General features: G+C 35.0%; 1 protein-coding gene across 1 annotated transcript in view; it reads right to left on the bottom strand.

Moving 5' to 3' along the window:
- The window catches only part of mgl (low-density lipoprotein receptor-related protein megalin), a 156960-nt gene extending 148631 nt beyond the window's left edge, over positions 1 to 8329 (bottom strand). Inside the window, exon 1 of the mRNA XM_069829941.1 lies at positions 8210 to 8329. Coding sequence (XP_069686042.1) covers positions 8210 to 8306 — 97 coding nt within the window. The 5' untranslated portion in view covers positions 8307 to 8329. The remainder of the gene's footprint in view (positions 1 to 8209) is intronic.
- Positions 8330 to 24362: the final 16033 nt, after the last annotated feature.

Here is a 24362-nt window from a genome sequence, read left to right as displayed (position 1 = left end):
ATAAGTTTATTATTGTCATTATTGAGTGTAATTAGTTACCACTGCCATCGGGTATATACATACATTTTATTTTTGACAACATGGTTAGGTTGTCTGAATAACTGGTTGATTTTAAGGGAAATGTGATTAAAAAGTACTATGGGATACGATTTAATATTTTCACAGGGTCCAATGTGGTGCTTGGATTACGACTTCTTACATAACATAGATTTAAATATAGCCAACGTTTCGGAACAGCTTCCATTACCTAGGACTGCAAAAAAAGAAGAATAATCTATCTGCAGTGCTCATTAACAAGAGCGTATCCACTTTTTACATCAATGGCATGATGCAAAACCCAAAATACTTCACAACTGGACGAAATCTTTTCTAAAAAAGTAAATTCAATCCCGTGACAGGCCTAACCAGTCCAGAGGGTGGAGAGGTGTTACGATTCCCACCTTTACAAACAGTCGGTGTTTATTTATTTATTTATTTATTGCTTGATTTATTTATTGATTGATTCATAGATTGATTCATTGACTTATTTATTTATTTATTTATTTAACCTAGTAGAGATAAGGCCATCAGGCCTTCTCTTCCCCTTTACCAGGGGATTACAACTACAACATCAAGAATACAATTACAATTATAATTACAATTAATATTAAATTTACAAATACAATAAAAATCAACTGATTAATAAAAGCTAGACAGTTTATTGTAAAAGTTAAGAAGAGAGAAACACTTCTTTTATTGATTAAGTAAAAATTAAACCTACTCTACGCAGTAAGAAAATGCTTAATAAGTTTGCTTTTGAACGCTACTAAATTCCGACAGTCTCTGATGTCACTGGGTAGGGTATTCCACAAGCGCGAGAGCGAGATTGTGTATGATGATGAATACGATGATGTCTTATGTGTTGGCATGGCTAGTATGCGGCTATTTTGCGTGCGTGTGAAGAGATTATGATATGATGACAGGTAACTGAAACGGGAGGCAAGGTAGGTAGGTGTAGAGGTGTGAAGGACTTGGAAAAGGAGAACAAGAGAATGAAAATTTCTACGTTCGTTAAGCCGTAGCCAGTTTAGAGTTTGGAAGGATGGGGTAATGTGGTCAGCGCGACGGACATCGCAGACGAAGCGAACACAAGAATTATGAACACGTTGTAATCTTTGCGACTGGTTGACATTGAGGTCAGTCAGTAGAAAATCACAATAATCGAATCGAATTGTATTTAGTGGCAGTAGGGAAAATATTCCCAAAAAGAAGGTTAAATTAGATATTGTTAGACTAATAATAATCGTCACCATGAAATATCAATATATTAATAATATCATCACATCGTTGTCACAGTCCTAGTTAAAGTATGTTTCGTTTCAAAGCCCTACATAACGCGCGTGGAACTGGGTGCGGTCTATTTCATATCGGATCGCACTTCCAACTGCATTAATTAAATAATATAAGCTTTAGATACGTTTCATGTTTCCAGTGGCCTGTATCCAGTACTATAAATGTCCATTCAACATTTCATTTATATATTTTAAAACTTATTTCCTTCTAATTCTATTTATTTTCTAAATCCGATCGAATGAGTTGTGTATGAAATGAACTGCGCCGTGTAAATACGTGTAATTTTACATTACATTCTGTCTCTGCTGGAATTTACAGCTGATTTATGAGATTGGCTCAATTATTTACAGTAATTGTGTTTTACATGCAATTATGTGTTTAGATATTCAAAGTGAATTTATTGTGCTTTCACTCGGATAAATTAGGCAATGCAATTCCCAAGCATTGTTCAGTGAAACGTAAATTACTATTTAATAATAATAATAATAATAATAATAATAATAATAATAATAATAATAATAATAATAATAATAATATAATGATCTGCTAAATATAAATTTAGAAAAATTTAATGGATCTATATATTCATATGCGGATGATACAGTAGTTATTTTCAGTGGTTTTTCTTGGCAGGAAGCATATAGAAATGCTAATATAGGTGCTAACATTGTTAAAAAATGGCTTAATTCCAACTCCCTTTCTTTAAATATATCTAAATCAACTTTAGTTCCTTTTTCGTTAACAGCTGTCAGTGTTCAAAATTTATAATTTAGCGATAAATATAGACTAATAATACACAGTGAAAATTGTTTAGATCCCAAAAGTTGTAAATGTCCACCTTTGAAAGAAGCCACGTATGTCAAATATCTGGGTATCATTATTGATCAGAATTTAAAATGGCCTCATCACATTACTTATCTTTGTAAGAGGCTTCGTAAAACAATTTATAAATTCGTTAATCTTCGATGCTACTTACCCATTAGAGTTCTACGAAATGTTTATTTGGCCATTATTCAGTCTATCATTCAATATGGTATAATTGTTTGGGGTGGAAGTACAAAAATTAATCTTAGTCCGTTAAATTTACTACAAAAACGAATAATTAAAATTTGTTTGAAGAAACGTTTCGATTATCCAACTAAATTAATTTATTCTGAATTTAATGTATTTAATATTGAACAAATTTATAAGCATACGCTGTTAAAATTTTATCATAAAAATCGTAATAAGTTTGTATTACAGACACACAATTATGACACAAGACGAAATATTAATTCAACATTAGTAGAACCTAAATGTCTCACATCTGCTGGTCTAAAGCATAGCATAAATTTTGGCCCTCGGTTGTACAATGCTTTAACTAAATTACACCCAGAACTTCTAACATGTAACCCACTAACATATAACAAGAAAATTAGAAACGTGTTAATATCTTCAATTTGATTAAATAAATTTATAGCCTATGTGTATGAATTAATCAACCTATATTATATTTGTATTCTATAATTTTGAAATATATATTAGTCCTACTTTTCACGTGCGATATTATTCTTCTCTAGTGTTAATATTATATTATATAATTCCATTGCCGCTGTAATTATATTTTAGTTCCTATTTTATTTTACTTATTTATTTATATTATTATTTTTTATTTTAATATTATATCTGAACTGCGACCGAGCACGAGCGCTGCTCATTCGGTCTCAAATTTTGTTAATACTACTGTATCTTCTTTTTATATTGCTTGTATTATTTTATTTGTATTTCTCTTTGTTTGTTTTGTAATTATATTTCTTTATTCTGTATATTTGAAATAAATAAATAAATAATAATAGTAATAATAATAATAATAGTACTAATAATAGTAATAGTAATAATAATAGTACTACTAATAATAGTAATAGTAATAATAATAGTAATAATAGTAATAATAATAATAATAATAATAATAATAATAATAATAATAATAATAATAATAATAATAAGGGTTTGGAATTGAACGGGTTACATCAGCTACTTGTCTATGCGGATGACGTGAATATGTTAGGAGAAAATCCACAAACAATTAGGGAAAACACGGGAATTTTACTGGAAGCAAGTAAAGAGACAGGTTTGGAAGTAAGTCCCGAAAAGACAAAGTATATGATTATGTCTCGTGACGAGAATATTGTACGAAATGGAAATATAAAAATTGGAAATTTATCTTTTGAAGAAGTGGAGAAGTTCAAATATCTTGGAGCAACAGTAACAAATATAAATGATACTCGGGAGGAAATTGAACACAGAATAAATATGGGAAATGCCTGTTATTATTCGGTTGAGAGACTTTTATCATCCAGTCTGCTGTCAAAAAATCTGAAAGTTAGAATTTATAAAATAGTTATATTACCGGTTGTTCTGTATGGTTGTGAAACTTGACTCTCACTTTGAGAGAGGAACATAGGTTAAGGGTGTTTGAGAATAAGGTGCTTAGGAAAATATTTGCGGCTAAAAGGGATGAAGTTACAGGAGAATGGAGAAAATTACATAACACAGAACTGCAAGCATTGTATTCTTCACCTGACATAATTAGGAACATTAAATCCAGACGTTTGAGATGGGCAGGGCATGTAGCACATATGGGCGAATCCAGAAATGCATATAGAGTCTTAGTTGGGAGGCCGGAGGGAAAAAGACCTTTAGGGAGGCCGAGACGTAGATAGGAAGATAAAATTAAAATGGATTTGAGGGAGGTGGGATATGATGATAGAGACTGGATTAATCTTGCTCAGGATAGGGACCAATGGCGGGCTTATGCGAGAGCGGCAATGAACCTCCGGGTTCCTTAAAAGCCAGTAAGTATAATAATAATAATAATAATAATAATAATAATAATAATAATAATAATAATAATAATAATAATAATGTGAAACTCCAAAGTAGAAATTATATTGTTCGTAATTTTTAAGATTAGGAATACGTAATAGGCTACTATACATCTCAAAATAGTCTTAAATTTTGTTTTCGAGAATTACATCATACGGAATCGTAAAAATAAAAAACTATCGTCGAACTAAGGATATATAAAAGTGCCAGTTGTTACTCATGCAGTATATTTATGAAGATCATTCAGAAGTGACTTCGAAATTCGAAGCGTTTTAAATGTTGTGTTATTTGAGGTAGAAAAACAAAAGCACCATTTTGTTGAGGAAACATGGGGCTTTTCATTTGTTACTCGTACTTTTTGCATTTCCATACTTAACTTTTTTTTATTAAAACATTAATGATGATATTAGTACTGCTACAAGAATAGGAGAGTTAACAGAATCTGGTCTGAAAATTATCTCAAGTCTTAATTCAACAAGGTCTTTATGATTTGAAAGTCACTCTATCGTGTGGTTTCACTTGGAAATTCATAACTGATCCATATTTCTTTGAAGAAAACAATGGGATAATAGACATTGTAACAGTAAACAGGTTATTACAGTTTTCTACAAAACTTCGTTACCTTAGACTGAGGAATTACGAAAATAACATTCTTCATGCAAGATGATGCATCATCCCACATCTACAACCCTGCAAAAGAATTAATTACAGGAATCTTTGTTCACTGTAACATCATTAAGCACTTTTCAACATAGCCTCCACGATCTCCAGACATCAATTCGACCGACTTTTGGTTACGGGCTTACCTTAAAGAAAGTTTTCCTTGCACACTCAACAATCCTACAGCTATTGAAAGAAATTGAGAATATTCCAAGGCATTGTCTGCAAATTGCTGTGCATGGTGTCGCGGAAAGACTGTCGTTTGTTGGAAAAGAGAACGACCCAATACAGTGATGTGTTTTTTCTATCTCAAATTTTATAATATTTTTAACGCTTTACATTTTTAAGTGAAAATAATTGAATTAAAATCTGTATATATCAGCTCAAATTGAAGAGCATTACATGCTGTAGCTAAGAGGTGTTAAAGAACGATTCTAAGCGAAGCTGGATCAGCGATCTCCCCCTCTTGAGGTGTAAAGGAAGTATTTCATATTATATTTTCGTGCGACGTCGTTCAGCGCTAGATTCGAGTAGTCGTGAGTCATGTTGCTAGTACAGTTACGTTTCAGTTTCAGATGTTAACAGCACTATCGAGACAACTCTTCTCCTTCCAGACTAAAAGTCGCATTCAAACCGGTTCACTTTTATCTTTCCTGTACTTTCTCGGTCAGCTGAACATCAAAGTTTGACGTAGATATCCTGTAACTAGTCGAGGACGACAAAACAGAAAGATCGGCTATGTTCCGAGCCGCCTTTCTTTCTTCCTCTTTTCTTCGTCAGTTGTTTGAGTTTAGGCAATGGAATGACAATCTTAAGGTCGTTGATCTGAGTACATGAAAATAAGAATATGTTCTTCTCATGGACAAAATAAATAAAATAATAAGGTAATAACTGTTCTGATTATTATCGAAAAGACAATCTAGCAGCAACTGGCGAAATATTTTACATTAATTAATACATCTTTCTTACACCCTTCTTCTGTTTCTGAAAACAAAAGAGCGGTAGGTACTCTGTTGAGATAAATCAAAATAGTAGACCGTAAAAAGCCATACATTATCTTAGTGGGTAAACTGAGGAAGACATCGTGCATTATAGATGTTTCTGTTTCTTCTGCTGATAGATGGCGAACATGAATTTATTTATTTATTTATTTATTTATTTATTTAACCTGGTAGAGATAAGACCATCAGGCCTTCTCTTCCCCTCTACCAGGGGATTACAACTACAATATTAACAATACAATTAAAAATATAATTACAATTAATATTAAATTTACAAATGCAATAAAAATCAACTTACCAGAAGATTAACTGATTAATAAAAGCTAGACAGTTTATTGTAAAAGTTAAGAAGAGAGAAACATTTTTTTTATTAATTAAGTAAAAATTAAACCTACTCTACGCAGTAAGAAAATGCTTAATAAGTTTGCTTTTGAACGCTACTAAATTCCGACAGTCTCTGATGTCACTGGGTAGGGTATTCCACAAGCGCGAGAGCGAGATTGTGTATGATGATGAATACGATGATGTCTTATGTGTTGGTATGGCTAGTATGCGGCTATTTTGCGTGTGTGTGAAGAGATTATAATATTATGACAGGTAACTGAAACGGGAGGCAAGGTAGATAGGTGTAGAGGTGTGAAGGACTTGGAAAAGGAGAATTTATGAATTATCAGGCACGAAAAAACGATATTACGGTCGTTCAAATAATTTTATTTGCTGCAGCAATAATACAAGAGCTTTCAAAATGACTATTTAGAACGAAATGTTCTACTTGAAGTCAGAAAGAGCTGTCGTATTACAAGAAGTTCTTCAGACTTTGGTTGTAAATGTGCAATAAAAGCCTTTACATAGGGTGTCCGTCAAGTAACCACCAGATTGAAGTAAAATTGAATAATAATACAAAATCACCATTTAAAATAGTAAGATGATCTGCTTAACCGTCAGAAGTAAGACTTTTAAAAAAGTTTCTAGAGCCGTAACACTGGCTGACTGGGTGTTTACGTGATCTTCCATATCTGGCAGTGGAAACGTATTTTAATACCAAAATTCGACAGAATGGAGTTCATTTCTTGATAATAAGTAATTTATTTTAATAAGAAACTATGAAGGTTTTATATGATATTCTTATTGAATTTGGTATTCCCAAGAAACTAGTTCGATTAATTAAAATGTGTCTCAGCAGAGTCCGTATAGGTCATTTTCTGTCAGATGCGTTTCCAATTCACTGCGGGCTAAAGCAGGGAGATGCACTATCACCTTTACTTTTTAACTTCGCTCTACAGTATGCCATTAGGAAAGTCCAGGATAACAGAGAGGGTTTGGAATTGAACGGGTTACATCAGCTGCTTGTCTATGCGGATGACGTGAATATGTTAGGAGAAAATCCACAAACGGTTAGGGAAAACACGGGAATTTTACTGGAAGCAAGTAAAGAGGTAGGTTTGGAAGTAAATCCCGAAAAGACAAAGTATATGATTATGTCTCGTGACCAGAATATTGTACGAAATGGAAATATAAAAATTGGAATTTTCTCCTTTGAAGAGGTGGAAAAATTCAAATACCTGGGAGCAACAGTAACAAATATAAATATACTCGGGAGGAAATGAAACACAGAATAAATATGGGAAATGCCTGTTATTATTCGGTTGCGAAGCTTTTATCATCCAGTCTACTATCAAAAAATCTGAACGTTACAATTTATAAAACAGTTATATTACCGGTTGTTCTGTATGGTTGTGAAACTTGGACTCTCACTTTGAGAGAGGAATATAGGTTAAGGGTGTTTGAGAATAAGGTTCTTAGGAAAATGTTTGGGGCTAAGAGGGATGAAGTTACAGGAGAATGGAGAAAGTTACACAACACAGAACTGCACGCATTGTATTCTTCACCTGACATAATTAGGAACATTAAATCCAGACGTTTGAGATGGGCAGGGCATGTAGCACGTATGGGCGAATCCAGAAATGTATATAGAGTGTTAGTTTGGAGGCCGGAGAGAAAAGACCTTTGGGGAGACCGAGACGTAGATGGGAGGATAATATTAAAATGGATTTGAGGGAGGTGGGATATGATGATAGAGAATGGATTGATCTTGCTCAGGATAGGGACCAATGGCGGGCTTATGTGAGGGCGGCAATGAACCTTCGAGTTCCTTAAAAGTAAGTAAGTATGTAAGAAACTATGAAGTCACATAATAGTATCTATTTTTATAAACGCGTTTATAAGAAATTATACACTCTAAGATAAATAAAAATGCAAAGCTGAGACATGACGTTAAAATGCAGATAAATACCCTCACTGTTCCTTGTTTGAACACAATAATTAACAGAATATGTTGACAGTTTACTTACGACAAGATTGGAATTCATCTTCTCCCTTCTCGCAGTCTTTCTGGTAGTTGCACACCCACAGCGAGGGGATGCACTTGCCTTCTGGACACCGGAACATTCCCAGAGCACACGACGAGCCATCTCCTGCAACATAGGCAAACAGACATGCATGTAGAGTTAAGCGCGATATTACAGACGACACAAAGGTATGCGCCAAACAAATGCGCGCTGAAAGCATGATGGAAACGGGCGCATCTGACCCGGACATTTAAATTGTGACTCAGCAGTTTATTTTTACTGGACTCCACAGCACGCAGAGACAGTGTTATGGAGACCCAAGGGTTAGGTTAGGATTTGTAACACTCCACTTCTGATTACATTATCATTGTTATATTGGCAGTAACAACAGTTTGAACTTCTCGTGTTTATTGTTTCTTGATCACGCAAACAATTTTGCATAGCATTTTATTATAAAAAGAAACTTCTGTATTCGACTATTTATGAAGCTAGCATAAACTAAGCTAGAAGACGAGATGAAGTCGATGAGAATATTGAGAAAGTGATGATGACTGTGAGAGTGATGACGAAGAGTGTGAAAGTGATTAAGATTGTGAAGGTGATGCGGAGATTGTGAATATGATGACGAAGAGTGTGAAAGTGATTAAGATTGTGAAGGTGATGCGGAGATTGTGAATATGATGACGAAGAGTGTGAAAGTGATTAAGATTGTGAAGGTGATGCGGAGATTGTGAATATGATGACGAAGAGTGTGAAAGTGATTAAGATTGTGAAGGTGATGCGGAGATTGTGAATATGATGACGAAGAGTGTGAAAGTGATTAAGATTGTGAAGGTGATGCGGAGATTGTGAATATGGTGATGCGAAGATTGTGAGTATGAGGACGAAGAGTGTGAAAGTGATTAAGATTGTGAAGATGGTGCGAAGATTGTGAATATGAGGACGAAGAGTGTGAAAGTGATTAAGATTGTGAAGATGAAGAAGGTTGTGAAGGTGATGCGAAGATTGTGAATATGGTGACGAAGAGTGTGAAAGTGATTAATATTGTGAAGATGAAGAAGGTTGTGAAGGTGATGCGAAGATTGTGAATATGGTGACGAAGAGTGTGAAAGTCATTAAGATTGTGAAGATGAAGAAGATTGTGAAGATGAGGACGAAGAGTGTGAAAGTGATTAAGATTGTGAAGATGAGGACGAAGAGTGTGAAAGTGATTAAGATTGTGAAGATGAAGAAGATTGTGAAGATGAGGACGAAGAGTGTGAAAGTCATTAAGATTGTGAAGATGAGGACGAAGAGTGTGAAGATGGTGCGAAGATTGTGAATATGAGGACGAAGAGTGTGAAAGTGATTAAGATTGTGAAGGTGATGCGGAGATTGTGAATATGATGACGAAGAGTGTGAAAGTGATTAAGATTGTGAAGGTGATGCGGAGATTGTGAATATGGTGATGCGAAGATTGTGAGTATGAGGACGAAGAGTGTGAAAGTGATTAAGATTGTGAAGATGGTGCGAAGATTGTGAATATGAGGACGAAGAGTGTGAAAGTGATTAAGATTGTGAAGATGAAGAAGATTGTGAAGGTGATGCGAAGATTGTGAATATGATGACGAAGAGTGTGAAAGTGATTAAGATTGTGAAGGTGATGCGGAGATTGTGAATATGGTGATGCGAAGATTGTGAGTATGAGGACGAAGAGTGTGAAAGTGATTAAGATTGTGAAGATGGTGCGAAGATTGTGAATATGAGGACGAAGAGTGTGAAAGTGATTAAGATTGTGAAGATGAAGAAGGTTGTGAAGGTGATGCGAAGATTGTGAATATGGTGACGAAGAGTGTGAAAGTGATTAAGATTGTGAAGATGAAGAAGATTGTGAAGATGAGGACGAAGAGTGTGAAAGTGATTAAGATTGTGAAGATGAGGACGAAGAGTGTGAAAGTGATTAAGATTGTGAAGATGAAGAAGATTGTGAAGATGAGGACGAAGAGTGTGAAAGTGATTAAGATTGTGAAGATGAGGACGAAGAGTGTGAAGATGGTGCGAAGATTGTGAATATGAGGACGAAGAGTGTGAAAGTGATTAAGATTGTGAAGATGAAGAAGGTTGTGAAGGTGATGCGAAGATTGTGAATATGGTGACGAAGAGTGTGAAAGTGATTAAGATTGTGAAGATGAAGAAGATTGTGAAGATGAGGACGAAGAGTGTGAAAGTGATTAAGATTGTGAAGATGAGGACGAAGAGTGTGAAAGTGATTAAGATTGTGAAGATGAAGAAGATTGTGAAGGTGAGGACGAAGAGTGTGAAAGTGATTAAGATTGTGAAGATGAGGACGAAGAGTGTGAAGATGGTGCGAAGATTGTGAATATGAGGACGAAGAGTGTGAAAGTGATTAAGATTGTGAAGATGAAGAAGATTGTGAAGGTGATGCGAAGATTGTGAATATGGTGACGAAGAGTGTGAAAGTGATTAAGATTGTGAAGATGAAGAAGGTTGTGAAGGTGATGCGAAGACTAAAAGTGATGGAGACTATGAAAGTGATGATGAAAATAGTGAAGAAGGAGACGGTACAGTAGGGCTGTAGAAAGCGAGCTTAGGAAGGCAAATCCGTTTCCAGGGATTGGTAATTCCCTTTGTCCAGCGTTTCTTCCGTGTGGCGCTACTTAATTGTATGTGTCCACTAACGTGAACCTTTCCCTATGCCGTACTGTACTTCTTACCATTTTAAATATACCACTCCTTTCAATCTTATGCAATCTGAAATATATAAAGTAATTACTGAAGATCTCTGTAAGAATTTGTGATGACATTATGCTAGACATGTTGTTAATCAAACGGCTAGAATTTTGATTTCCCGTGCCGGAGATCTGGGTTGAAATACTAGTGGATCAATGCGTGTTTTCTGCCATGTTTTCATCATGTCATATTCTTCATCCTGCCATAATATTACCAATTCTTCATCGTCAGTGTCACAATCATCACCGTTATCAGAGGAAGCTAATCCAAAGATAATAAATCCGCATATGGATGTGGAAGGGTCCATTGTCAGCACACTATCAGTTGCCTTCCGCTGTGCATCTCGCCGATCCCGTCTCCGTGCAGGGCTGGCCGATAGCTGTCACGGATGACAGATTCGGGTCGGTAATTTCCGGCGGGGCTCAAACCATCGGACTATCGGAAAACTCTCACCTGGCCGGCAGCTCCGCTCCCAATCGCCTAATGGCCGTGCGTGGGCGACTGTTAGCGATCCTACGGGACCTCCCCACAGAACCTATCAGTGCAATATGTATCAAGCTCCGTTCGCAATCGATTTGCGGACTGAAACGTCAATCGGGTCTCCGATTTTCTTGTACAACTTGGGGTCCCGTAACTTACAGTAAGTAGGGGAGAGGTGGGTACAGTGAGACAGGGAGAACAGTGAGACATTTTTTATTAGATGGTAAATTTTGATGTCGAGATGTTGGTAACAGTGGAGTTGTATGTTGCATGAGTAAAGTAATAGTATTTTCATACTCGATTTGATTCTAGTTATAAAGGTGAGTGATGAAAAAATAATTCGTAATTTTTCACTCTAGAAGTAAAATTTTGGCTTGTGTTTAATGAAGGTTATATTGGATATACAAATGAGATATAAATATGAATGTTTTGTTACCTAATACTATGGTATTTGAGATTATGTTTGGCAAAGTTTCGTCTTTCTTGTTTTAATTTTGAAGTGATGGCGTCATTTTTAAATGAACTATGCGTAAAGGGAACAGTGAGACATGCCATTGAGGGGTACACTGAGACGTCTCACTGTTCCCATGTACCAATGATTTGCAAAACAAACTGTAACTATATTACATTTACCGGTAACTAACATTAAAGATGAACATACTAGTAACCAATTTAGGAACTGTAGCTTAAAATAATGGATACATTACATTTTAATGGTTTCATAAATAAAAAATTATTCACAAAATTTAAGAAAATGTTAAAAAATAATAAAGAATTACATTAAATTCTTATAATTATAAGCTTTGTTGTCACCAAAAATTCATTTTATTTTTTCACAAAAGTTTGAAATGTCATGGAAAATTCTCTTTTCCAAATGTTCCAGATGTTTCAATGGTTTTGAAGTCAGACATCAAAATGATTGTAAATAAGTCTACAGAACATGTCAAGATAAAGAGACAGCAAGTTTTTGTTTTCTTTTGAACTAAATGTAAATCATTCCAATGTCCGTTAATAGACACTGTGGTGTCTCACTGTACCCTCCTGAATGGGAACAGTGAGACATTTGCATTTTTTGACAAACACGTATTGCATATTATGTCCTTCATCTATTAACATTTTTGTTTACGTATTACTGTACTCCATGTTTTAATGTATATTTCTATTGCACTCGATTTTAAAAATACTTTAATTATCACTTGCATAGGCTACATATGTCTTAATATTTTGTGTCTCACTGTACCCACTATTCCCCTATCTGATCAGGGGAAAGTTTTATCGTGTCAGAAGAAATTTATTACGAAGGAGGAACAAATATTATGACATTGTGAATTGCCGGTGAAGACGGTCTTCATGCGTTTCTGATTGAACTTTCCAGAAGAAACTTTTGTTCTAAAGTAGTTTCAAATAAATGTACGAAGTCTCCGTGGCTTAAGGTAAAATCATGACTTGCATCACTGTAAATCCCTAGTACGTCTACTATACGATCAGGTGAGTGATAGCGACATAAATCTGAGAGAATGATGACGGGGATATACAGGTAGACATAGGCTATACCATACCATTGGACAGGTTTTAACCAATGTTTCTCTGACTTTTGTTTAAAAATGTCACATTAAGAACTGCCAATTGTTTAACATCTCGTTAAAATATGAAATTTTCATCAACGTCGATCAAAAAGTACAATAGCGACCTTTTTAGTGCTTAAGAAAGCCGTGCGTACTTTGCAGATAAGTATTATAATATTCATCCGCAATTCTTTGTGAAATATTAGGATTTCCAGAGGACACAATACATCTACATATGCCGAACACATAACTAATGCTAACCACACATACAATAACATAAATACAGACATGGAAATCCTACACATACAACCCAAAAATCAAAAACTCAACACACTAGAACAACATGAAATATACAGGCACACTAAAACACACCCTGATCAAATTCTCAACATACAGATCAATTTCAGAACACACACACTATTTGACACAACTCTTCATCACACGAACGCACCCACACAACAGGCAGCGAAGTTGAGATAGCGCCGAGATGTAGTAGGCTTTGAGGATGGTGTTAAGTAGCACCGAAACAGAGGTAAACAGCACATGCTTTCATAATTAACACGAGTAAGATCGTCATTTAATCAATTATTTATACTGATCTATGTTGGCAACTCTGAATTCAGTAAAATCAACTTCCAATAGAGGCGACCGTTTGCTGTAAAGAAGAAAAAACACACTATTGTGCAAAATATCAAATTGCATTACTGTTTTACAAGCAATTTAATCAAAATTTAATGTATGTGATGTAGTCCTCATACTTTGAATATAAAATGTTCGCAAAATTATTTTAATTATCAGACATTAATCTTTATTATGCAACAGCATTATGATTCCATTATGTTGTAGGATTCTGAATACAAAAATGCATTTAACGCATATAAAGTTCACACTTCTGCCTCAGTAATAAAACGTGTTCCCTCTTCCTGCAGCTCGCAACGCATAATGCTTGTTTTGTCTTCGCGCAGCTGTGGTCAATTAATTTTATTTGCCTCTCTGGTAGGCAGGCAACCGCTATTGCTTGAAAGATGAGCGGGCTGCCTGACCAAGACAGGCGGGCGTTTAGTTAACTGAATATATCTCTCAAGAGCGAGCCCGTTGGACATTGATTAATGCGGGGCGATGAAAAGTCCCTCATTACAATGAAGCAGCGATCGTCGTGCTCACATTTATCTGAATACCGGTAAGATTTAACATATTTCCGAGCCAAGTTGAAAAACCACAACACTTGCAAGTAAAAACACTTCTGAAGTTGCGAGATACTTCATGGCAGACGTACAGAAACAAAGCTTAGCAAGATTAATAGAAAAAATGTGATTTCTCATACTGGAGGCCGCTACCTGTGTGTTAATTACTTACAGCAAAATAAATATTATTAATGAAATAAACGATTTTTGATTCGTTGAAGCTGTGCATGTTTACATTTTTCTTATTTAATGCACGAAACGTTAAAAATGGTCATCATTTTTTAACTTATTTACTGATCAGTAGAGGGCGGAATTTTAGGCCCTAAAAAGTGGCATTTTAGGCGCCTAAAATAGACTCTTAAACTCCTTTATTTAGGCTTTATAAAATAAAAATAGGCTTTTTCGTTAAATAATGTCACTAATATAAGAGTGTTTCACAGCAGATGATCAGCACCTATTGTGGCTATTGTGTCGCTCACTGCTGTACTTACAAATGGTGAGAAAAAAGGAAGGGGTTGTTATCTGTCTTGGAAAGAAAGAGAATGCTTATTGGGGTACAACCCAGCGAGTTTGTGTTAAATTGCTGACAGACAGAGGAGGATATTTTTATTTATTTATTTATTTTTATTATTATTATTATTATTATTATTATTATTATTATTAATATTTGCGTGCTAAACAACAGCCAGAGGCCAATTATAGTTCAGCACAATACACAAACAGAAGATACAAAGGTGCAAAAACAAATAAATAATATCTTAAATAAACAAAAACATACATAAATAAAATAGATAACAAGAACAGTAAATACTAATAATCAAAACGAAACTATACCTTAAAAGGATCTAAATTGTGCCCATGCAAATTGGCATATTTCATGCATCTATGATGATGATGATAATAATAATAATAATAATAATAATAATAATAATAATAATAATTTTAATAGTAGTAATAATAATAATAAATATAAACACATGACATTTCTCTCTCGACTTAGTCCTTCCAGCCACACTATGGCCCTGGGGTCCACTCGGCCCCGAGCATTTCCTTGGGGGTAAAGGCGACGGGCACGTACGACTGGCATCCCTACTGCTATTAAATGCCGATACTCAACGGTTTTGTGGAGTCGGAAGAGAGGAAGTGTGATATTCGATCTGGTATTTATAATGTAGCACGTTTGGTACATTCTCTTTGCCTGCTATATCGAATTATACATGATTCCACACCCAACTACCTTGCCTCTAGCTTCACATCATAATCGTAATACACGTTCACAGCACATCTGTTGCTATCAATACCACGTCATCAGGCATCTCTGTACTCAAGTTCTTTCTCAATAGCCATGGCCCGCTCATGGAATTCGCTGCCGCTGGAAATCAGGGGTAGTCTTAGTCCTCAGTTGTTTAAAATTAGGTTGTTTAGAAATGTTTTAAATGCACAGAATTAGTTTTTTTAGGTATAATTTTTATTTATTATTATTATTACTATTATTATTATTATTATTATTATTATTATTATTATTATTTTACACAGTCATTACTTTATTTTTCCATTAACACTAATATCTAGGTAATTGTCATTGTCTCAATGTAACACGTGCTGTGCTGATCATACTAGTTCTACTATTCCTTTAGTTGTGAGATTATATTCATATGTATTAATTCTTTTTTTTTAAGTTAATACTTGGATACTAGAATGTATTTTCCTCTTTGTGATTATATATTCAGTCTCTTTTTTATTATATATATTTTTTATTATTGTTATTTTAAAGTTAATACTGATTGTGTAGCCTATATGTATTCAATCTCTCTTTTTTTTTTACTTAAGTATGTTTATTATTATTTTTAAGTTAATATTTGTATACAGTGAAACCTCTCATTTACGGACATCGAAGGGACGTAACAATCTGTCCGCATCTGGGAGGTGTCCTTTATTGGGAGGGAGACTCCCCAATCTAACAGTAAATTTATTTATAATGCATTATGTATCCCTTCACGCTTTAAATGAAATGTATTACTGTAGTTTAATTCTAAATACAGTATACTGTACTACAGTAAATTCTTTGCAACTATGAACTACAGTAGATAAGACCGAAAAAGGAAAATACAGTACTGTGCCATGCAATTTTAGTCTAGATTTACAGTTATGCAGTACTATAATTTACAGTTTTCAACTTAACCTTTACGTTCAGGTGCCATGTCTCTCAAAACAGAACAACTGATTGAAGTGAAGAGAATAATCCTACTAACCCTATCATGTGTCGAATACAATTTCACGATCGCGGAAACCTTGGACCCATCAGACAGGTTAAATGTTATGACTTTATCCACCCGCTTCCAGCTAACAAGGGGTAGCCGGCTGGACTAGTGGTAGGCTACGAGACTCTTATTGCCTTCTTTCATGTTAACGAATTTCTGTACTAAATTTCCATTTTTGTAACACGTTAGGTCTTGCAATCCAAGTTCTGTCCGCAGTTAGGAGGTAAAGGAAGCTTTAGGACTGTGAAACAGCTGTCCATGTCCGTGTCTGAGAGTGTCCGTAAATGAGAGTTAAATTTATCACTATTTCTATATTATTTCAGTTGGGACATAAAAATCTGTCCGTATGTGAGAAGTGTCCAGGATACCCTGGGGGTGTCCGTAAGGGGAGGTTTCACTGTACCGGTATGTATTTTTCGTATGTGATTTGATCCTGGTTGAGTGGAAGAGAAGGCCTGATGACCTTAACTCTGCCAGGGAAAATAAAACTATTATTATTATTATTATTATTATTATTATTATTATTATTATTATTATTATGAACTCTCCGCTACTTGGAGTCTAAGGGAAGACTCTTCTTCCAGTTTAAGAACACCGCACGTCAAGCACCGCCCAAGCATTTCTGTACATCCGCTAGGCAGCGCTGCTTAGCCTTAGTTTCGTATTCGTTACCAGTTTTTATAGCGCCTCTCCAGAAATTCGTGACGGTTATTGATTAAAACAAATTACAAGTAAAGGGAAGAAGAAGAGAAGAAGGATAATGTGGTGAAGGGAGAACAGAGGAGATCAAGGTTAATGTAGAACGATAATGACTTCAAGAGGACTTGTAACTCGGGGCGGAAACTTTGGCTATGTTATACTTTATGCGAGTTTTTTACTTGATAAAACTTCATCTTCAACTTCTCGACGGCTCCGTCATGTTCCTGACCACCAGGGCGAGCGCTCCCAACTGCCTTCCTTGTTTTTCAAGACGAGGTTTTATATTCCTTAATTATATTGGATATTTATTAAGAGGAAATGCAACTCAGAATATTTCACTTAAAATTAGAAGCAGCGTATAAATTTTATTATAGTTTGTAAAGAAAAGTACGATTTTTAAGAAGTTTCCTAACGAATTCCTACTCCAAGTCTTTCTTTTAAAAACAGGACTAGATTCAATTTCGAGTCCAGAAGTCCACACTCCTCTGTTACAGTAGGCAGACCTCGTCTAGTTCCAATTCTAGTAAGGTGTGCAAGTTCCTTTTACGAGCAAGGTAACGTCTTTCACCTTTACCAACATTAAGAACCGGGATCTTGATATTTAGAGTGCCTTCATGATATATTTAACAAGGCCACGACTCCTGCTTAGGTTATTCCCTCCTCCCGTTGTAGGAAAATCCTCTTAAAATATCAAAATAAGTGGCGGGGACGAAATAATAATAATAATAATAATAATAATAATAATAATAATAATTTTATTTTATTTATTTATTTATTTATTTAGAATATTAACGTGCAAAACAACAGCACAAGGCCAATTAAAGTTTAGCACGATACAAAACAGAACAAAACAACAAATGATGATGAGAATGAATGATAGAAAATGGCAATGAGATGAAATACAAACAATATAATGGTCTACATCAATCATAGACCAAATAAAAATTATAAAATCATAAATTAATACAATAAGATAATTGAAATAATGGAATAGTCTACCTTAATCAATTGACCAAATGCAAGAGAAAAAAAATGGACAAATAATTATTAAAATTAGATCAGTGAGAAAAAAAACTCAGATATACTATACATTAAATGGATCCAAGTTGAATCCATGCAAATTAGCATATTTAATGCATCTGCAGACCGGAGAGAGAGATTTAGGATTCTTATTATAAAACAATTTATGAAATCTTAAACCATTAGCAGGAATACGAAGACTGATATTGCTTATGAAAGATTCACAATCAATATCACCCTTAATGACTTTGCAAAAAAATAAATAATCAAGATCCTGACGTCTGGTGAACAAACTACCGCAATTGAAATATTTGCATTTAATCTCATAGTTATAATCGGAATTTGGTAAAAATCTATAAGAACACAGGAATAATAATAACAATAATAATAATAATAATAATAATAATAATATAATAGATCCTAATAATATTAGATAATAATAATAATAATAGACCCTAGTAATAATAATAATAATAATAATAATAATAATAATAATAATAATAGATCCTAATAATAATAATAGACCCTAATAATAATAATAATAATAGTAGATCCTAATAATAATAATAGACCCTAATAATAGTAATAATAATAATAATAATAATAATAATAATAATCATGTTTTATTTTCGCTGGCAAAGTTAAGGCCATAAGGCCTTCTCTTCCACTCAACCAGCCTTAATCAATACAAAACATATTTAAATTACGAATATTTACACTATACTTAAAAGGTTCTCCAGCAATATCTTCAGTTAAGTTAACGACTAGTAGACTACATATTTATTTAAATTTAGATAAACCTATAAGGTAAAGTAGTAACTTAATTTATGAGCTAATTTAATTCAATCAATTATAATTAATTTAATATTTGAGATAGCTAGTAAAATGATGAAAATTAATTTAATATAATCTTACTAGAACTATGTTACAGGGAGAAAAAAAATATATATATATAAATCTAAAATATATTATCACCATTAAATTGAGAAAAATTCATTCCGGCACCGGGAATCGAACCCGGGACCTCTCAGCTCTGCGCGCTGAAGGCTCTTTTCCAACTGAGCTATGCCGGGACATGATCCACGGTGCCGGCCGAACTCCTCTCTTTGTACTGTTTTACGGCCTACTACCTGCATTTAAACCTATGTAAGTCAATATGCAGGAGCGCATATTTCTATCCTAATGAGAATATTAATTTTTTCAAAACATTCTTCCATCTCTACCCTCCGTCATCGTCTGATCATCATTTTCGTCTTTTTTAATTGATATCTTACGACGCTTTATCAACTGCTATAATCCACGGTCCAACGCCGGAAGTTACCCAGCACTTGCTCTTATTGGGTTGAGGGGAAACCTCGGAAAAACCTCAACCAGGTAACTTGCCCCAACCAGGACTTGAACCTGGACCCGCTAGTTTCACGGAGAGGCATGCTAACCGTCACTCCATAGCGATGGACCCATTTTCGTCTTATGATTGTCGTCAACGTAATCTGCCCCAGCCACTCATCTCAACCGTCACCTCATCGTCGTCATTATTCACTTTATTTTATGATATTTTAATTCATCACCGCCATGTTCGTCACCATCCCGTCATCACCACCCCATTGCTATTGTCATGATCGCTATCACCATCGTCATCTCGTCCTCACATCGTCATGTTCGTCATCTCGTCACCAACATTGTTATGAGTAATTACTTCATTATCATCATCACTTCGTCGTAATAATCATCTCGTCATCAACACTATCATGATCATCATTTCATCGTCATCAGTCATGATCATAGTTATTTCGTCATAATCAGTTATGATCGTCATCACTATCACCATGATCGTCATCATCTCATAATCATCACCACCACCATCATAATCGTCACAATGTCCTCATCAACATCGTCATGGCAATCATTTCGTCATCATAATCATGATCGTCATCTCATTATAATTATAGCCATCATTGGCACGATGTCGTCATCAACATCATCGTGATCGACATTATTTCGTCATTACTAATCGACATTATCGCCATCTCATCATGATCGGTATCGCATAAATTCTCTCGTCATCACCAAGGTCATGATCGATAAAATCTCGTCATGATCATTGTTACCTGGGCATAATCATGATTGTCTTTATCTCATGTCCTGATCATCGTGAATAATTTTTATCTTTACTCTGATCTTCTATAGTTCTATTCTTTCTGTCCAAAATTGGTTCCCGAATACTTCTTTCTCTAGGAAACTACATATTTTATTAAAAAATCTTCCTTTTGTCTTCGATTCATAGATCAGGCTTTTATTTATTTACTTATTTATTTATTCTGGTGTAGTTAAGGCCATCAGGCCTTCTCTTTCACAACAGCAGAAATACGAATACAATAACAGAAATAAAAAGAAAAATCACACTATAAACAAAGTAAAGCCACACAAAAATATACACAGGTTGCAATCACACAAATTTTAGTTATATCCTAATTAATTAACGAACATAAACAAATTTAATCTAGAGTAAATAACACAAATCAGCACTTCTAGCAATACCTAAGGACGGTATTTTTTAAGCTTTTTTCCTATTTGGTGTAAAATATTAATTTTTGTATGTAGAGAGCTCATTGCTATAGCAACTCAACCAAATATAAAATATTTAAAAAAAATATTTGGGGGTCCAGATTTCAATAAAAATATACCCAATGCAGGATTTTACTAAAACGATATACTGTATAAGCCATTTTTAAATATAAAATCAAAGAGATTTTTACATTTTACTTGTAAAAGCCTGCTCTACAAACTGACGCTAATATAATTTTGATATTAGTCCCTTACTTACTTACAAATGGCTTTTAAGGAAGCCGAAGGTTCATTGCCGCCCTCACATAAGCCCGCCATCGGTCCCTATCCTGTGCAAGATTAATCCATTCTCTATCATCATATCCTATATCTCTCAAATCCATTTTAATATTATCCTCCCATCTACGTCTCGACCTCCCCAAAGGTCTTTTTCCCTCCGGCCTCCCAACTAACACTCTATATGCATTTCTGGATTCGCCCATACGTGCTACATGCCCTGCCCATCCATTCCGAGGCTTATTGTAGGGATTCGTAACAAGCTATTTTTTATGATAATGTGTTGTTAGCCCTTCGCCCAACCCCCAGTCCTTACAGTTGTAAAATAAACAATAACATTTAATAACACTTTTTATTTCCTTTTTTGCAAACAGACAGACATATTTTTAAAATGAAATCAATTACCATATCCTGTTACAGAGAAAAGTTTCCTAATAGTCTAGAGAACTTGTGTTCTAAATTTCATAGGAAGTAAAGAATTTATCTCAATTACGTTTTCGTTTTTAATCATTTGTCTTCTTTTGCTTTCGTAGTATATATTCCATCCAATTCCTATGATTACCATACCTAGACAACACACTACTATTTTCTCACCTGTATTATGCAATCATTTTTTCTCTTTTCAAAGAATTACATATAATATTCGCTTCTTGTTACTGACTATTATCACTAGGGCTAGGATTTTGATGAAATTGCATCTTTTTTCTAGTACGCCAGAAACATAGCCGCTTTAATATTTATATGTTATGTGATAAACTGAGTGTTTTAAGACATATTTGTTAGGGCATTTTTTTGCATTTTTTGCCTGTTTCAACTCGGACATTTTTGAGGCATTTTCATTTAATTTTGACCACAAATCCCCATTATTAATATGAAATAACGTTTATTTCCTTCGATATTTTGTCTACATATTTTGTCCATTAATACCCTTTATTTTTTACTTGGTTATTTAACGACGCTGTACCAACTACGAGGTTATTTAGCGTCGATGGAGTTGGTGATAGTGATATGATATTTGGCGAGATGAGGCCGAGGATTCGCCATAGATTACCTGACATTTGCCTTACGGTTGGCAAAAACCTCGGAAAAAACCCAACCAGATAATCAGCCCCAGCGGGAATCGAACCCGCGCCCGAGCGCAACTCCGGATCGGCAGGCAAGCGCCTTAACCGACCGAGCTACGCCGGTGGCTAATACCCATTATTTTGTATAATATTTTAATCGTTTTTCTACATAAATATTGCCCTTTTAACGTAGTACACCCCGTGTAATGGATCAGTCCAACCATCCCTTCAATATAGACTCCTCTAAACCTGCTAATTCCGTATAAGAGTGGCCTTGTGATGGACTACATGGAAATTACATCAGGTAAAATAATTAATTAAAGTGTACCATTTAGAAAAAATATGTAAAATTAAATAAACTTAAATGTTGATACTAGAATTTAATTTAATTACTAGTCTAAATATTAAGTAGCAGAAAACTCCTTTGTGCGAGATCGTGCGTATTTGCTTGGTTTCCGCACAAAACCAATCCGCGGAAAGTCTAAAATTCCACATTCAGTATTCCCAACCTAACACACATAACAATTTCCCTCTTCTTACCGCTTAAGTGACATATTGATTTTACTGCTTTAGGCTTTTAACATATTATTTTTAGAGACGTTCAATATAGTAATAATTATAAATTGGAAACTTACCACTGCAATTTCACCTAAATTGCACTGTTAATTATTGTTTTTAAATATTTGCAGAAATTAAGTCAACTCTACAATTCCACTAAAGTTACTGCATTCTTGATGCAAGTAACATTAAGGAAGCCGTGAAAAATCAACAAGATTCCAGACTCATCATAGGCTGGGGGGAAAAAAAGACAGACGTATATCACGGCCTGCTGGAGTATAGTAAACACAGAAAACATTTTAAAGCAACAATGTTGAAGATAGATATTTTTGTTTTGAAAATTTGCCGTCATTGAACAGAAACCAAGATGGAGATTTCATTGCAACTAATTAGAAATTCCTCTTTCAGGTATGTAATAAACGATCTTCGCACAAAATAATGTACGATACACGAGCGGTATGTTTTCTTTCAATTCTCGGAAATTAAAAAAGCTCAACTACGCTTCGCTTTTTCAAACTTTTTCTCGAACATGAAAACTTCAACATACCGCTCTTGTAACGCATAGTACTATTTCCTATTAAGCCAATTTTAGAATGTAAGATCAATTTTTAGGGCATTTTAAGGGCATTTTTGAAAGATTTTTAGGTCATAAATGCATTGTTTTAGGATATTTTTTTAGTGATTTACAGGTCATCAAAATCCTAGCCCTAATTATCAGTGTTTGAGCAACATCTAGCCTATGGAGCATCCAGTGTAATTCCTGCAAGATATCGAGCGTTTCTAAGACTTCGCAGGTACGGAGTTGTCCTCCACAAAGCCCTTAATCGGCTGCATTAGCGTTTAATAACGTAGGGGCAGCAGTGTTATGGGGCAGAACAGCTGTGGGGGCAGGGGACGCCCTGTAGCCCAGATTAGCCATTAATCAGCCCCACACGCGGGGATTAAACCATCAGGGAGAGCGGCTACAAGCTGCCGCTAATCCACGCCCCCTCCGCTGTCACTTCTACTTCCAACAGCCACTGAATTACCCTTGTCATAACTTGGCTCGTCGGCTACCTTCACATTATGCTCGTCTTTTTTTAAAATGAGGAAAGAGAAAAAAGACCGGGTCTTATGGAGCGGTCATGTCTGGGTGACTAATAATGTCTGAACCCGTGTAATGCGCTGCAGAGCTTGCTGGCGTTATTAAACAACGCCGACGACGCTGTCATGGAAACTAATGTTCTTTCTTCTCCCGGACCGTTTCAATAATTATCTCTTAACGTGTCCTCTATATTCTGAATGCCACAACTGAACTGAAAGCTGCAACTGATGTGTATGCATGTGTTTAGTAACTTAACTGTTTGCATTTACATAGTTGTGGCTTCAGTTTGTGATATTTTTTGGAATTACTTACTTACTTACTTACTTACTTACTGGCTTTTAAGGAACCCGGAGGTTCATTGCCGCCCTCACATAAGCCCGCCATTGGTCCCTATCCTGAGCAAGATTAATCCATTCTCTATCATCATATCCCACCTCCCTCAAATCCATTTTAATATTATCTTCCCATCTACGTCTCGGCCTCCCTAAAGGTCTTTTTCCCTCCGGCCTCCCAACTAACACTCTATATGCATTTTTGGATTCGCCCATACGTGCTACATGTCCTGCCCACCTCAAACGTCTGGATTTAATGTTCCTAATTATGTCAGGTGAAGAATACAATGCGTGCAGTTCTGTGTTGTGTAACTTTCTCCATTCTCCTGTAACTTCAT

The sequence above is a fragment of the Periplaneta americana genome, chromosome 7 (genome assembly GCF_040183065.1).
Source record: "Periplaneta americana isolate PAMFEO1 chromosome 7, P.americana_PAMFEO1_priV1, whole genome shotgun sequence".
NCBI classification, from domain to species: domain Eukaryota; kingdom Metazoa; phylum Arthropoda; class Insecta; order Blattodea; family Blattidae; genus Periplaneta; species Periplaneta americana.
Note: the sequence above shows the minus strand (reverse complement) of the source record. Positions and strands in the feature narration are given on the sequence as shown.